Genomic DNA, 18,054 nt, shown 5'->3' with positions numbered 1-18,054 from the left:
CAGTCACATGAAAATGTAAGGCGAGATGGTGATAAGTGCAATAATAACAATAAATTGCACAAATGCTTCATCAGTTTCTCCTCCACTTGTGATCCCACTGCTCAGTTGATTTGGCTTATTTCAGGGATGAGCAAAAGCATAGCTCGCTATGAACTGTTCAGTGCAATTAAATTTAATTAGTTCAACTGAGTGAGGAAAAAGATATACAACAAGATATTATAGGACGGTCCCCACCAATAATGTGAATTACTCAGGAGCGAAAGCTGATCAAATCAACAATCTTTAGATGATGAGAATATTAAATCACGAAGCTGGCAATCTGTGCAGTAATGGCTACAGCTGCATGGATTACATTTTCTTTTAAAAAATGAGCTTGAATCTGAAAGTGGATGCATTGAATCCTGAGTAGACTTTCTCAGTTTGAAGTAATAGTTCAGCCACAAGTGTAATTTACGCAGTTTCCCCCAACCCAAATGTAGTCAATCAGCTAAGACATGTTTGATTAATGAAGTTAACTTTTTTTTGGTTTTTCACTGGAAGTACAAGGCTAATTTAGCAAATAATGTGCATGACTATGTCATCATATGCTTGCCAAAAACACATTCAGTTATGAATTTGAGTTGAGTGATCTCAAATAGATTTTATTATGTGGTTTCTGAAATTATACAATATACTGTTATCTGTAAACATGAGCAAAAATGTTGTTAATTAGCTCTATTCTGGGATGAGATGTAATAGAATACAAGTATTGGGAAAACATATTCAGAAACACACAAATTAATTAACTGTATTCAGTCCAAGTTACATTATGTAAATGCATTATTCAGTACACAGTCACTTTTTTACAATTCAGAAGTATCATCATCAATGCTTGTATATTAATTTTGGCATGGCATGTAGCAGACACGCTTGTTAGTCAAATTCTAAAAAGGGTCTCAACAGATTTTTTTTACAAACACTGAAGTTCTGCTAAAGCCTGAATAGACTAATAAATCAATGTGATGATCAGTTATTAGCCTCAGTGTTAATGAGCTCTGCTAAAGCCTGAGTAGACTGATAAATCAATGCGATGATCAGTTATTGATCTCAGTGTTACTGATCTCTTTTAAGGAATTATCAAACTAATAATAGCACACATGTCTGCAAATGATGAGTCTAGCATTCCTGTTGTACTGGACTCCTGCTCAGGGGATTGTGGGAGCAGCTGTGGACTGAAGCAGGCAGAGAAAAAAAACTGTTGAGAATTTTTGAAACTTCATTCAAATGTAAGCAAGCTTTTCATGAAATATATCAACATAATAATTATATAAAGAAAACTGCCAACAGTTAACAGCAAGCATCGGTGTTATTTAAAAGGATTTTGCTACGTGTCTTACCAAAAAGTATTCTAAATGTGTTCGGAATACATTTTTTAATGTGTTGAAATGGAAAACATTACTGAATACACTGAGGACAATGTATTCAGTATTCTGCCATCACTAGTTTTTCCAAAGTTACATTAAAGCCAGATTAGCCTTGTAGCTGCATTGTAATGCTAAAGAAGCAAACTTCAGACATCAGGTGTGTCTTTTTTGACCTTAAGCTGTGGCCCAAATGAACCATAATTATCCACCAGTTAAGCACACACCTGAGATCAGGTCAAGATATCTATATCAAGTTTAATTTAAAAAGATTTTCAATAGTCTAAGATATTAACTGTGCAGTATAAGCTGCAGTGTCATCAGCAAAATGTAGCTTACAACCTTATACTTGAAGCTCATTAATGAGTACTGTACCATGTGGTGGAGCAATATGGAGTTTTTCATGAGACAGCATTAGTGGTATGATGCATCTAATTGATGTCAAATGCAGTAACCTCCTTTTTCATGAGGCCATGGCATCACATAAAAACACGAGGATGTGTTCGCTTAAGAGAGATAAGATTATTGCTTCAGACTGATGCAAAACAGGGGTACTTAGATGTCCTTCTATCAGTATAAGGCACGTTAATATGTATGGTTTATTAAGAGCAGAAACCACAGTGTGTAGAAAAGAGCACACAAAAAGCCATGTACTGAGTTCAAGTCTGAGACCTTGTGTCCTCATGTAGTGATACAGGAGTTATTTCAAGCAAAATTGTCTTTTTCATAAACTCATACATAGGTCCTAAGTTATGAGGCCTACCAGAAGTCCAATGATTGAAAAAAAAACAACTAACTCTTATCAGGAAAAAATATTTTTATCGAATATGTGTGAGCCATGCTTATTATACAATTGTGGTTAAGTTGCCCACAGTGCTGGAACTGCATGCCTCCATAACCAGTAAGCATGCAGAGAAAATCTCCGCTGACTCGTCATACTCCGGCCACCACCTGCTCCAACTCCTTCCCTCAGGTCAGCGCTTCAGCCATATGAGGATTGGGACATCCAGGCGACAGAGAAGCTTCTTCCCACAAGCTACCACTCTCTTGAACAGTTAGAATATTCCGCATAAACAATAATACAACTTCTAAATTGCACTTTTAAATGTTTTGGTATTTACAACCCCATTTCAAAAAAGGTTGTGATGCTGTGTAGAATATAAAGAAAAATAGAATGCAGTTGTCATGATTGGCAACTCCCAGTCCTCCATGTGCTATTGTTTTGTTTTGGTCTTGTCCATGTGATTCCTTGTTTTGTTTCTTCCCGGTCCTGCCCCCTTGTTTCCAGACCCTGCCCTAATTGTTACCACCTGGGTTTACCACCTGTGTCTTGTTAACCCTGTTGTATTTCAGCCCTGTGTTTCCCCCTGTTAAGGGGGCTGGTCTTTGGTTGGTCTTTGTATTATATTGTTTAGCGTCGTTCTTCCAGCCTCCGGTGTGTTTTTCTAGCGATCGTTTTTGTTATGTCTGCCCCTCGTTCTCTCTGTGTTGGCTTGTTGACCCTGGACTGTCTAGACCCTGATATTGGATTTGCCCTTAATAAATCTCACTTCTCTCAGTGTATGCGTCTGTCTCATCATCACTCCTCGGCATTACAGCAATAATGTGTAAATTATGTAAACCACATTTTTAAAGGAAAATAATACAAGGACAACATATCAAATGTTGAAACTGAGAAATGTTATTGTTTCTTAAAAAAAATATATGCCCGTGTTAAATTTTATGCCAACAACATGTTCCAAAAAAGTTGGGATGGGGGCATGTTTACCACTGTGTTTCATCATCTCTTCTTTTATCATTACTCTGTAAGCATTTGGGAAGTGAGGAGATTGATTGCTGTAGTTTGCAAGTGAAATGTTTTCTCATTCTTGTTTGATATAGGATTTCAGCTGCTCAACAGTTCAGGGTCTTCTTTGTTGTATTTTTCATTTTATAATGCGCCAAATGTTATCAGTGGGTGACAGGTCTGGACTGCAGGCAAATATGTTTAGCACCTGGACTCTTTTAGTATGGAGCAATGCTGCTGTAATACATATAGAATGTGGTTTGGCATTGTTTTGCTGAAATAAGCAGGGCCTTTCCTGAAAAAGACTCAGTCTGGATGGCAGCATATGTTGCCAAAACATATACATCATTCAGGATTAATGGTGCCTTGTCACTCATGCCATGTGCACTGATACACCTCCATCATGAATACTGACTTTTAAACTGTGTGCTGATAACAAGCTGAGTGGTCTTTTTTTTAAACATTGTGTTTATTGAGGTTTACAAATTTTACAATTTAACAATTACCATTATGTCCAATGAACACTGAAGAACAATAATTAAGCAAACACACATAAAACAAATAACTAAAGTAATTAAGTGGGTAAAAATAATTCATGAATTAATTAAAAACAAGCAAACAAAAATAACATCAAAAACAACAAACTGAACTTGTCAATGTCTACTTGTGACAAATAGTATAGGAAGGGATTCCATACCTTTTGAAATTTAGACTGTTTCCCTTTTAACATATATATGTTACTTTTTCCATTGACAAACAAATGTACATATTCTTTATCTATTGCATAATTGAAGGCAGCTGAGTGGTCTTTAGAACACAGTGTCCATGATTTCCAAAAAGAATTTAAAATGTTGATTTGTCAGACTACAGGACACTTCTCCACTTCAACTCAGTCCATTTTAAATGAGCTTAGGCCCAGAGAAGTTGGCAGTGTTTCTTGATCCTGTTTATATATGATTTCTTCTTTGTGCTTTAGAGTTTTAACTTGCATTTGTGGATGCAGTGATGAACTGTGTTCACATACAGTGGTTTCCAGAAGTGTTTCCAAACCGATGCAGTGATTTTCACTGCAGAATCATATCTGTTTTTTAATGTAAACCTGTTTGAAGGCCCAAAGATCACGGTCAGCAAACACTGGTTTTTGGCCTTGTCCCTTGCATACAGAGATTTCTCCAGATTCTCTGAATCTTTTAATGTACTGTACATGTTGAAAAGCAAAAGTTCTTTTGCTATTTTATATTGAGAAACATTATTTTTGAATTGTTGCACTATTTCCTTGTGCGGTCTTTCACTGCAGTGGTGAATCTTTACTTCTGAAAGACTGTGGAATGTGTTGTTGGCATCAAATTCAAAATGGGCATATGTTTTTCAAAAAACAATAAAATTTCTCAGTTTAAACATTTGATATGTAGTCTTTGTAGTATTCCATACTCTGAAACTATTGTCTGAGACCAATGTTTCTTCTAGCATCTTACTTACCTGCCTTATCTGATGTTACCTCACTCATCCCTTTCTTTGCCACTATACACCCTTGAAACTGCTGCTGCACTCAGCACTTTAACTTAAGACTTATACTTTGCACAATGTAAGGTTTACAGGTATGAATGGTAGGAATGCATGTTTTATTTTATTTTATTTACTACATGTAAAAGTTTGTGCTCTGTGAGCTCCTGTAACCAAATCCAAATTCCTTGTATGTGTAAGCAAATAAAGCTTCTGATTTTGATTCTGAAATAGGTGGGGTTTGATTGTAGTTTCAGAGATGTTGTGACTCCTAGACCTAACTAATGTCTTCAATTCCCCATCTGTGATTCTGAGATTCTATGTCCACTTGAACTAAGCTCCTCACTGTATGTTGGGTATGTGTAGACATATACAATCTTCAAGGAGATTCTTAACATCTCCAGTTGCTTTAAACTTCTTAACTATTTCCCTGATAGTGGAAATAGGCTTTTTAACTGTTTAGCTATTCCCCAGTTTAACAGGAACTCATGGCTGATCATTTGAGTGTTCCTCTAAATGCTAAGTTGGCTTTTAAAACACATCACTTTTCACTCTTAAGTATTTCTAGGGGTGACAAGAATTATTTAAGAATACATATTTATTTAATGACAAGATTTTGTTTTTTTCTTTCGATCATTATCCCATAAATTAAGCTTAGATTTTTTTGATAATATTTTGATGGGATGAGTAATTAAAAATGTTTTTCAGATCTTTATATAAAATAAAATACACATCATTTATTCAGTAAGTGCTGATTTTATGTATGTCATTGTTTTCATTTGGTGATTTTTAGACCACTCATCCAGAAAACCCAGTTTTATTTGTGGTTATCCAGCAACTGGTTTGGCTAAGGGCGGCACAGTGGCACGGTGGGTAGCACTGTCGCCTCACAATTACGTGACTGGTTCATAAATTAATCATAAAACAAAGTGTCAAGGATTTTTTTGGATCAACATAGGCCACTTTCTTACTCCTTCCACACAAGAGCAGAAGCATTTGTTGGAGCGAAGACAGGGAAATTTTAGGCTAGTCACAATGAATAGTAAGTGATAGCAAGTTTAAAACATCTGTTTTATAACATTTCACCCAATTCACAATTTGACCTCTGACCTCACACATAAGACCTCTGACTGACCTCTGACTCATTGCATCCTTATTGTAATTTCTGTAGTTTTGGAATTCCTGAAACTCTAGTGCACATGCTATGGGACTGTACTGAAGAACAATGATTCTGGGGCTTAGTAATAGACATTAGTTTAGTTCTAACCAAAATCCAGCTTCCCAGTTTTATATTACTAGATGAAAGCTCTAATATCCACATGAAAGTAGAACCCCAGAAAATTTGCTCAATGCATTTAGGCATGTAGAGGTGGTCAAGACAACTTGCTGAAGTGCAGACCGAGCATCAGAATGGGGAAGAAAGGTGATTTAAGTGACTTTGAACGTGGCATGGTTGTTGGTGCCAGACGGGCTGGTTTGAGTATTTCAGAAACTGCTGATCTACTGGGATTTTCACATACAACCATCTCTAGGGTTTACAGAGAACGGTCTGAAAAAGAGGAAATATCCAGTGAGCGGCAGTTGTGTGGATGAAAATGCCTTGTTGATGTGAGAGGTCAGAGCAGAATGGGCAGACTGGTTTGAGATGATAGAAAGGCAACAGTAACTCAAATAACCAACCAAAATCTCTGAGGAACGTTTCCAACACCTTGTTGAAAGTCTGCCACGAAGAATTAAGGCAGTTCTGAGGGCAAAAGTACCTTCAAACCTTCAAACCTTTTACTAGCAAGGGTTAGGGTTCCTAATAGGTTCCTGTACCTAATAAAGTGGCTGGTGAGTGTATATATATATATATATATATATATATATATATATATATATATATATATATATATAGACAAGAATGGTATAATTACTGTAATCAGTGATGGTTTTGGCATGTATCATGGTATAGTGTATTTATGAATATTTCTTTTTATAATAAGATAACCCTTGATTTAAATAAGAACTATATTTAACAAATGAAGTAAATTGGACTAACCTACCTCAGACTAAATGATAGGTGAGGGACTTGATGTGTTTTACACTGTATGTAAGTTGCATATGTGAGTGATTGTGGCATATCAGCTTAATGATAATGAATAATAGGAAAAACCAGATGCACTGGTTTATCACCCATTACCAAGTTAAAGAGTCACCTCTTTATTTGCTCTGATCCATTATTATTATTTGTATTATTTTAGTTATTTGTATTATTTTAATATTTATTTCAATCTACGTTAAAGTTAATCTGACCCTTTGTTCTACCTCATTTCAGAGTGACAAATGATGTTTTCTTTCTATTCTGATTGGCCACCGCTTGGCACAGTTCTCTTCCAGGGCAGGAGTGGGCACACTGCTAGCACACCTGTTAGAACAAAAGATAACGTTCCTAGAAGTGAAGATGAAAATCTGAAATTACTGCAAAAGGTAAACTAGCACTAAAAATAACTAGTGTTGCTGTTTTCTGTCAAAATGTTTCATCTAAAGTGTATGTTTTTAACCCATGGCAGATGTGTAGAAGGTTCACACATATAAAGCTATGGCAGTTCTGACAGGAGAGATCCTGCCATGCTTCAGTACAGGGAGAATGCTATGTAGATCTGAGGTGATTGATTGATGTGAGCAACATGTTTTCAAGAGTGAGCACCTAATAAAAAGGTTGATCTACTATCAAAAGGCCTGTATTGATATTGAAATAACTACATAAACCCCTAAAAGTAGGCTCTTTGTTTAAAAAAGGAAAGGCATATCTTGTCCATCTAGTATTAGAATGGAGTCAGTTCTCCATGCATCCGTTTGAAAAAGAAAAGCGTTTTTCCATTTGACCATTCTCTGGATGTTAACATGTTGAAAATATGAAATATGGATCTAACATTTTGGCCTTTCTGCTCTGAACAGTTAGGTGCTGAAAGAAATAATGAGATTTTAGAAAAGTGTTTGTAAGGCATATTCACTGGCTGAACCATCAAATGTGGTGACATAACCAAGAATGAGAATAGACCCATTCTCTATTTTTTACAAACGTTGAAATGAAAATTGATTGACCAAAAAAGCTAAAACCACTGCTGTACACAGTGTGTAACTAACTGTTATTGAATTGTAGAATAAAAACACTTGACCTATTGCTTGACCTTTTATTCAAAATGTGCTTTTTTAACAGATGAATTTACATTCATTTTAATACCAGGAATCCATGATACGCCTCATGCTCATGAACCTCATGCCGCTGAAGTCCCTGAAGCTCCTGTACTCTCCAGGCCTGAAGTACCACATCCTGCCTCTGTAGTGGGGCTGCTCGTACATCAGCCAGTGGCCGTCCATCACGTGGCAGGACATGCAGCCGCTGGACCAGTGATAGCGGTCCATGAAGGAATCGCAGTCCTCCATCACCTCATGCATCTGGCCCATGAAGTTCTCCCTCTCGTAGACCCTCATCCTGTATGATCCTCTGTGCTGTTTGAAAAGAGAACAAACAGGGTCACGTTTGGAGCACAAACTAATTTAAACCTGTGTACAGTAAACTGGGAAGAGTGTAAAACAGTGCAGCAGCTCTAAAAGCCTACCATGGGGATCATGCGGCAAGACCTGATGCAGTTGTTAAATCCCCACATGCTCATGTAGTCAGCGTACTCGCCCCTCCTCATGAAATACTGGTTTCCCATGAAGTTGGGGCGGTCGTAGACCATCCAGCAGCCACTCTCGACTCTGCAGGAGTGGCAGCGGCTCATGTAGGAGTAAATGTCGGAACAATCACTGGTGCACTCATAGGAGCGACCCATGAAGTTCCTGTCCTCGTAGAAGATGACCTGTTGGCCAGAGATGACAAATTACACATTACTGAGTAAGCTGGATCAATAAAATCAGTAGAGTTGCAAAGATTTCTCCATCTCTACTTCTTACCCTGCCCATGCTCATGGTGGCTGTTTGGTTGGTTTGGTTCAGAGCTGAATCCAACTGGTGAACTGACGTCCTGCCTGGTTTAACCCTTTCATTTATACCTGACCAGGACCAAAGAACATGTGCCTCCTATTGTAAAAACTCCTGACTAAGCTACATAGCATAGAGGCCCATAGAGAACTGAAAGGCTTTTACTACATTTTGCATGTGACACGGTCTCCAGAAGACTTTAGAATGGTTCCCATTTGGCAAGACAATAGAGCTTTGCCTTTTCTAAAAAAATATATTGTTATAGTCTTTTCATTTGTCCCATAGGCATAGTAGGACTGTTTCTGTTTTTTATTACTGTTGCTATGTATGAATAACTTTACCTGCCCTCCAATTTAGCTCCGGTATAAGACTTCTTTACTCTTCCAATAAAAAAGTATGAGGAAACAAGAAAAACACATAGAAACAAAAAAAGAAATGTTTTGTAATTGTGCTGGTTTATTCCTCAACTTTTTATTCTTTAGTGAAGGGTGTTTTTTGCCTATTTTTAATTTTTTTCTTCTACTAAAGGGTAGGGTATTTTTTAATACTCAGTTTAATTGTAGAATAGCACATTTTTGCTGCAATGTTGCAATTATAAGGCAGTGGTTTATAAGAATATAAGAATGGTGAATACATTTACATCCATTGTTACTGTTGTCTGTGAAAAAGGGAAATAGCATATTTTAAAAATGTTTCACTTGATAAACAACACCACGCAGCAACTACTTGTTTTTAACCTAACCATTACCCATATATACTTACCACATATATACTTATATTGCCAAAAGTATTCAGTTGTCTGCCTTCACATACATATAAACTTGAGTGACATCTCAATCTTAATCCATAGGGTTTAATATGATGTCAGTCCACCCTTTGCAGCTGTAACAGCTTCAACTCTTCTGGGAATGCTTTCCACAAGGTTTAGGAGTGTGATTATGGGAATTTTTGACCACTCTTCCAGAAGCACATTTGTGAACTGAAACACTGATGTTGGACGATTACACCTGGCTCACAGTCTCCACACTCATTCATCCCAGAAGTGTTCTACTGGGTTGAGATCAGGACTCTGTGCAGGCCAGTCAAGTACTTCCACACCAAACTTGCTTATGGACCTTGCTTTGTGCACTGGTGCACAGTCATGTTGGAACAGGAAGGAGCCATCCCCAAACTGTTCCCACACAGTCGGGAGCATGAAAGGGCCCAAAATCTCTTGGTCTGCTGAAGCAATGAGAGTTCCTTTCACTGGAACTAAGGGGCCGAGCCCAACTCCTGAAAAAACCCCACACCATAATCCCCCCTCCACCAAACTTTACACTTGACGCAGTGCAGTCAGACAAGTACCGTTCTCCTGGCAACCACCAAACCCAGACTCGTCCATCAGATTTCCAGACAGAGAAGCATGACTGTCACTCCAGAGAACACGTCTCCACTGCGCTAGAGTCCAGTGGCAGCGCTTTACACAACTGCAATCAACGCTTTGCATTGCGCTTGGTGATGTAAGGCTTGAGTGCAGCTGCTCGGCCATGGAGACCCATTCCATGAAGCTCCTCATGCTGGAATTCACTGAGGTATATATATTTATTGTTGTTTATTGAAAAATATTTCCCCATTTTGAACTTTCCTACAACACATTACAAAAAAGTTGAGACGTGTGCAACAAAAGGCTGGTAAAGTTGTGTAATGCATTTTTTAAAAAAAAATACCTGGTGGTTAATTAGTAACTGGTCAATAATATGATTGATGATATAAAAGAGCATTCCAGAGAGGCTGAGTCTTTCAGAAGTAAAGATGAGCAGGAATTCAGCACTCTGTGAAAGACTGCATAAAGATAGATACAATTCAAAAATAGCGCTTTTCAATATAAAATAGCAAAGAACTTTTGCTTTTCATCATCTACAGTACATAATAAGATTAAAAGCTTCAGAGAATCTGGAGACATTTCTGTATAAGAGACAAGGCCAAAAATCAGTATTTGCCGGCCTTAATCTCTGGGCCATGATTCTGTAGTGGAAATCACTGCATGGGATCAGGAACACTTCTGAAAGGAGCACTTCAAAACAGTTTGGCGCTGCATCCACAAAAGGTAAATAAAACTTGGATGGAAAGAAGAAACAATATATAAACAGGACCCAGAAAAGCCAGCACCTTCTCTGGGCCTGAGCTCATTTAAAATGGACTGAGGGGAAAAGTGGAAAAGTGTCCTGTGGTCTGACGAATCAACATTTAAAAATTCTCCACTTACGTTCTTATTAGTGCACAGTTCAAAAGCCAGTATTCATCATGTATAGAGGTACATTAGTTCGCATGGCATGGGTGACTGGCACATTTGTGAAGGCAATATTAATACTGAACGATACAACATATGTGGCCATCCAGATGACGTCTTTTTCAGGGAAGTCTTTTTCATATATTTGTAAAAAAACAAAAATCATTTGATATGTTTGTACTATTTTCAATTAAATATAGGGTTTAAATGTTTCCCACATCATTGAATTTTGCGTCCCAACGTTTTTGGAAATGGGGTTGCATATATAGATAGTATAATATATACTATATACTATCACATTATATTATTGTATCCTCTTTTTTGTAGTTCAAACTATCAAAACAAATACTGATTGTTTTTGTTGTTTGAATTGCTATAACCCCAATGTGTCTGTATACACACATATATCACACTAAGACTATATGTGTACTAGTGTAAGTGTCTATCAAATCAAAGATTGTTTATCCATGCTTTGATTTGGCTTCTTTTTTTGCTGCCCTCCATGAAGATTCCTAATGATGAGTTGCCACAATCAGCATCTTATATATCTATATGTACAGTATATGATGCAGATATGTTACCTGGGGCACATGTGCCATTTTACTGTTCTCTTAAAAAGACATTTAAAAAACTTCTAAAGATCTTCTGCATCACAGTACAGTGTGTTAGCAGCTGCCAGATTACTTTCACTTTTCACTTCACAGTCACTTTTTCCAATTTACATTAATTTACAGGTTTATTTTCTCAAATAACATTGTATTTAATTAAAGAAAGGAAGGAGTCTATGGAGCTAAATGCTCCTGCCTACTGACAGTGTGATGACACCTGTAAATGCTAACTTATTGAGGCGTTTAGAAGTGTGAATTCTCCAACAACATCAACATCAAATATGACTGTGTGTAAAGAAAATATTTTATTATATGTTTTCAGTGTAGACTAATAGAATATGCTATATTTACAATAAATTGCCTGCCCAGATCTCTGCAGGGAAAATCATTGGACAGAGACAACATTTAGTTTCAAATTGTGCCGGGCAAGCAATTGATTCAAAATGAAATTAAACTGTCAAGAGCAGAAGAGACAGCAGGATAGAAAGACTGAGTCAAGGAGACAATAAGTATATTAAGTGCACGTACAAGGTATCCAAGATTTATGACACTTCCCTCGGTCAGCTGTGTCAAACCCATTAGGATCAATTTTCAAGAGAAAATAAACTTTGCACGCAGGGCTTCACTCTTACCCTGGAGTGTTTTGTCTGCTTTGTTGGTTGGGTGTGTCAAGGTGAAAGTGACTAATACACATGCAGAGCACTGGCTGCACTCAAGAGTAGAGCATCTTAAAAGCGTACATTGTGACATGCAACCAAGGTGAATGACTGAAGGCTAGTATATGCTCCTTCCTTTTCAACCCAATCTTCTTCCATCTAGGTGTGGTTGGGGCTCTCGCTTCATGGTTTCTCATCCATCACTTTCATATTAGCATGATTAGAAGCCTTGAAAGATTATAGACCTGTAGCCACATGCACAAGTTACATACAAGGATTGGCATGGATAATATATAAAGAAGAAAATTTAAGTTTGAAATGTATTGTTCTTTGGGAGACATGTCAGTAACACAAATAAAACATTCTTATTAAGTCAGTTAAACTAGAATGCCCTACAGACCTGCATTACAGGAAGAGTAAACACATTACTTTGTACTGCATTACCACCAACACTAAACATTTATCACAGTTGGTTCTGACCTTGCGGTGAATGGTTAAGTGGCACTCTTTTGTTAGGACTCTTTTAATGTATTTTTAAAGTCTCTTAAGGTATCATTTCAGCTTTCAACTTTTTTTTCTAACTGAGCAACATGCACCAGCATGCAGAGTGTTTAATGGACCTATTTTTGTTTGCAGAAAGTAAATAAACTTTCTTGTTGTTCAGTTATGTGCCAAAGCTAATAATAAACAGGCAGGCACTACAGAACACCTGTTGCCGAAACATCCAGGCACAAGAACAGTTTCTTTGCATTAGCCATTAAGCTAATGAATGTTCAGACCATTTGCCTAAAACCCCCAATACCATATACTCTGAACTGTGAATTGTGCAATGCTCAAGCCTAATCTATATGCAAGACCTTAACTGTACCATATTATTTCTATCATGCCTTCTGTCCAATGGCCGCAGGGATAGGCTTTTGACCCAGAACGATAAGCGGTTTAGAAAATGTGTGCATGTATTTCTATCATATTTAATCACTATATTAGTTAGTTTGTGTATTGTCCTATTGTTATATGGATACACTGTGTTGTCAATTACAGTGTATTTTGAGTGCTGTAGGGACCACTATAACCCAGAGTCAAATTCCTTATGTGTGCACTAACTTGGCCAATAACACTTTGATTGTGATCTTTTAGTAAAGCTCTACTTCTTGTGACGTATTGTGTATATATATATATATATATATATCAATAGTATAGATCACATTTTCATTCTGAGTTCAGTTTTATTTTACGATATGGTTTGGCACGTCTTATGTGCTACGTACACTCTCAGAAAATGTGTGCTGATTAACAGCATACTTATTTGTTGATCTATTTTAACTAACAGGGCACAACACTACATTGTTGATTTGTTCTGAGAATGTGTTGAGATTCAGATCAGTGAGCTATCAACAAATCTCATCCCTTGTTCACACATGAATCTACGCCCTACAGAATCAAAAACAACAACAATGAACAAAAAATGCTTGTGTCTTTTTCTGTAGCTCCCTTGAGTGTGTCTTTTCAAGATATGGAGGAACGTGCAATAGATCCACCATCGACAGGATCTCTTTGAACGTGAAGTGTACCTGTCTGTTGACAGCCTTGAATTTGTCTGGACCAATACAGACTCAAAACAGTCTTTGATTCGTGTTTATTTCATAAATCATGAATTCAGAGCAAGTGATGTCTGTACACATGCAGCTTAGCACTCTGGGGATTTACATATTTAGTGTCTATCAGGAAGTGTACAGTTATATGAGCATAGAAGAGCTGGTCTTACATGAGCTTTTAGTAACCTCACTGTACACAAAAAGAATAACAGTGATCCTTTTTAAGCGCTCCTTTTCTGTAAAGTTAGACACATGCAGCCTCTGGAGCAGCGAGGGCATTTGCCTTCACCCTCCTTAGGTGCTCCTTTAATGGACTGGGAAAGTGAGGGTAAGTCATTCTAAATTGACTGACAACTCTGATCTCCAACCTCAGTCCCATCGCTTTTGAATTTATGATCAAACTGATGAAATAGTAATAAAGTCGAAGCGAGCAGAGAGGTCTGGTTTCGGTTGTAGCCTGAGCGCTACCTGGAGACGTGTTCAATCGGCATTTGTCATGTCAGGGCGTGAGAGATCAGCAGGTAACAAGTCCCACTGTGTGAAGATGGCAACTTTAGAACAGTGCCTTACAGCACTGAAAGCTGTTAGCTGTTCATAAATGTTTGAAAAAGGTGAAGTATGCATGCATCCACACTGTATGCCCAGACAGCCCATTTCTAATGAGTGAATGCAGCTAATTAAAGATGCACCTGTTGTTGACACACACAGCTTGTATAATCTCCAAAGAAAAGCACTGACTAATAGAATGTGACACCTTGGAGCAGCAGCACAGGAGTCTATGGTCACCATGCGCAGTATTGTGTCTCGGCTAGAGTGGCATTCACCACAAGATCACCATCACTTTGTTAATTCTGTTTTATGTTGACTCCTTATATGGCCAGGGCCCATCAGCAGGCCCCAAATTTGATCACACACTTCTATAACCAAAGAAGAGCTCAATCAGTTTGTATATCAGTCCCTATATTTACTGAATAAAAAGGCTTAGTATGATATAAGCCTGGAATTTTAAGGGTTTAAAAATCTAATATTTATGCTAGATTTTTTTTTTTTTTTTTACTTTGGTGTTCCTGATACTGGTTGTTGGTTCATTCCTTTATAATTGAAAATTAAAAGGAAGGAAAGAAATGGCTATGTTTATGATTTAAAACACTATTAGTAGGACACATTGAAGATGAGTGACAGATGAGCCACAGCTGAAGATGAGTGGCACTATAGCATGTAGCTTCTCTTTCTCCATTGCCTGGCTTTCCTTGGGATCAACTAGAGGAAACTCTTTAGGTAAAGAGTTGCAATGACTTCTGCAGCCAGGATATTTTCCCATCCCATTTCTCCTGCTTTTATTCAGTTTTGTCCTGTCCAGCTCCTTGATCACAGGTTTTCCTGCTGCTGGCTTGTGAACATTCAAACAAGAATGCCACCAAAACTGTGGCTTATGAAGAGACTGTTTCAGTGAAATAGCAAGCTTTTGTTTTATGTCAGCAGTGAAAAGCAACACATTTATGTATACACAGGCATATCAGACTTGACGTCATTCGTATTATACATAAGCATTTTTGGTTTCCGTAATATTCTTAGCTTTTGGCTAAAAACGTTTGTGTTGGTAACAGTATTCCACCAGAACGAGTACACAGAATATCTCAGCATCTTATACATGCATTTGCCGTTCTTGTGTTTCTGTGAGTTCTTTCCTGCAAGATAACTTGTCAAGTCAGTTCATGTTCTTAGTATTAAAAAGAGGACTGCAGAAGTGTAAAGCAAAAATATGGAAGAGCTACTTTTTTTAAAGGGAAGAGCTAAATAAGGTGAATCAGTGATCTAACAAATGATATGATTATATATATATTGTGGCTTCGCTGTAGAAAAAGATGTGGGAAAACATGTATACACATAGGCAAATGCAATGCACTGAAAACCCACCCTCCTCAGTCACATTTACTACAAACAGCACAACTACAGTAAAAACACCAACAGCAATGACAGCAGCAGTGCCTTTTTAAGCTGTGAGCATGGTGCCTCTTGCGAGGTGCTTTGCATGGCCACACCTCCTAAGCTCTTTGTGGCCCATAGCATGCGCCACAATATATACATATTCACCATGTTCCATTTTATGCTATTACATATCACACATATACATGACATGCCTGTGGGCTAGGAGGATCTTAGCTTTTATTGCTTCATAAATTGTTTTTTTTATTGTTTCATAAAACCATTTCTTGCTTGTCTTGCCAAACTGTATTCCAGGCACTCTGAACTTTCTAAACATCCTGTATCCCATTTCCCCTTCTCCCTGCCACACTATTTTTAATGTTCTACATTTTAATCAACCGTTACTTTTGCTTATCTAGTCTGAGTAGGATCCTAAACCAAAATATTGGCTTTTGCTTTCACAGATGCCATCAAAGGCCTTAGAACTCACTACTACTTCAGCAGAAAGCAGGGCAGTGACCTAAGATATGGAGAGCTGGCAACTAAGGAGGTTTTTAGAGCTAAAAATTGGAAAACCTGCATCCGTCCACTGATTTCAGCCCAACAGGTCATTCACTTCACATGGTGCGTCAAAATAGGAAGTCAAAACATTTGGCATCAGCCAAGCCCTGTTCCTCTCCCTATCATTTCGGCAGGACCATCATCTACATGCTTGTAGTCAAATTGGCTGAAAATTGAGTATCTCATCAGTAAAGGCATGGCCAGCTCTGCTCTGTGACATTTACACTCCTAATCTGTTCCAAATGTGATCTAGTACACCTTGCTTTAATGTTCAGATATGTGTGAAGACATATTAGGTAAGAATGCAGAGAGATGATAATTGTGGGCCGATGCAGATAACCAATATTTTTCATATACATATCTTAAGTACTTGACAGGACTACAGAAATGCACCACCTTTTGGTGAAGGCTAAATTACAAGAAGGATCATGAGTATGTCATGAGTACCTCTCATAAAGTACTGTGTGTTTTGTCTTGTTGAGCGGCAATTGATAAGTTGAATGAACCCACTTATCGTGCTAGTCTATATGCCACTTAGCCACACAACATTGCGCTTGTTGCATAATGATGATGTAAACATCAGTGCAGTGATCTATCAAACTGGGCTATTGGGAGTAATTTGGGGAGATTCTTTATTTGAAATGAATCAGCCTGTCATATCATACGCAAATTACATAACATAACCTCCTCTAGTAAAACTAATCCAGCTCGAATAGGGCCTAAATCCAACTGGATCAGCTTACAGGGAAATATAATATTTATTTCTCTAGGGTTAGAAATGTAGTAAAATGAATAAAAGAACTTGAATTTAGTACTTTAGCCCAGTGTTGCCTTTCTGCTCTTCTGGTTTACAGTACATACATCATCAGATATGGGTTTGAAATAGCGGTCAAATTTAAACATCTGTCCAATACATTTTCAAACCAATTATCTACCAATGTTGATATCATCATGCATTTCTTTTATTAAGTTTAGAAATGAATCTCAGTATTTCTGTGTGAGGTAATAACCCTTCAATACTTTCCAGATACTTTTATATTCAGTGCAGCCACGTATGTACTTTTTTCTTTCTTTATGTACTTTATCTAAGTGATTTCCTTTTCCTTCTTACTTGTTTTAGTTAAAGGAGCATAAACATTTTTTAACGAGACAGTGAAGTGTGCTTGTGTGGATTTGTTAAGGAGAAATTAATGGGTAGGTGTGTTTCAGCAGGTGGAAAACTGAGAGTTTATGAGCAAATGTTCAGTTGGTTTTCATCCAGCAGCGCATTTCATGTTTCTTGCTCACTCAGAGAAATCTCAGGCGGGGAGGGAAGTGCATGCAAAAAGGACAAATTTGGCAGAAGCTTTAAACTCAAGTGTCAGATTACTCATGCATTCAGTAGGGACATCTGTGTGATTTACCAGGCTGAATATAGGGAAGAGGAGGTCGCTTAGGAGGAGGAAGGCATATACCATAAAACGCACTGCTCCGTTCACCATACTTATACTCTGTTGTCAGCTATTTCCCCTTCCTGCTCCAACACACCTGACTCAACTCACCAGCTAATTAACAAATCCTTCCCTCAGTGTCCTTCAGTTAGTCATGTGTGCTGCCCTTTCAGGGCTACGTACCTCTACAGGATGCAAATAAATGCCTTGAAGTTTGAAGTCAGCCTACAAACTGACAGCTTATCTTCCTGAAGGTTTTCTTTATGCAGTGGACCACACAGTCACAAACAACTAACAGGTGAATAAATATTAGGCAAAACTTTAACAATAACATTTGTTTTGCTAATAGAA

General features: G+C 37.7%; 1 protein-coding gene across 2 annotated transcripts; it reads right to left on the bottom strand.

The window, feature by feature from the left end:
* Positions 1–7,908: 7,908 nt before the first annotated feature.
* Positions 7,909–17,646, bottom strand: LOC108427428 (gamma-crystallin M2-like). Of its 2 annotated transcripts, none has more exons than XM_037533002.1 (3): positions 17,620–17,646; positions 8,295–8,537; positions 7,909–8,184 (listed from the first exon to the last, which is right to left on the bottom strand). In XM_037533002.1, exons 1-3 carry the CDS (start codon positions 17,644–17,646, stop codon positions 7,909–7,911), a joined length of 546 nt encoding a protein of 181 aa, XP_037388899.1. The 2 variants fall into 2 exon arrangements, with proteins under 2 accessions (XP_037388899.1, XP_037388900.1); XM_037533003.1 differs by lacking the exon at positions 17,620–17,646 and adding an exon at positions 8,632–8,649.
* Positions 17,647–18,054: the final 408 nt, after the last annotated feature.

The sequence above is a fragment of the Pygocentrus nattereri genome, chromosome 22, assembly GCF_015220715.1.
Source record: "Pygocentrus nattereri isolate fPygNat1 chromosome 22, fPygNat1.pri, whole genome shotgun sequence".
Classification (NCBI taxonomy): Eukaryota; Metazoa; Chordata; class Actinopteri; order Characiformes; family Serrasalmidae; genus Pygocentrus; species Pygocentrus nattereri.
Note: the sequence above shows the minus strand (reverse complement) of the source record. Positions and strands in the feature narration are given on the sequence as shown.

What these genes read in the sequence shown, in the direction of transcription:
- LOC108427428 (XM_037533002.1), bottom strand. Translation starts at nt 17,646, where the DNA reads ATGAGTAATCTGACACTTGAGTTTAAA. An exon ending in ATCTGACACTTGAGTTTAAA is followed by an intron (nt 8,538 to 17,619) that starts GCTTCTGCCAAA and finishes TCTGGCCAACAG; the next exon opens with GTCATCTTCTACGAGGACAG. An exon ending in CTTGCCGCATGATCCCCATG is followed by an intron (nt 8,185 to 8,294) that starts GTAGGCTTTTAG and finishes CTTTTCAAACAG; the next exon opens with CACAGAGGATCATACAGGAT.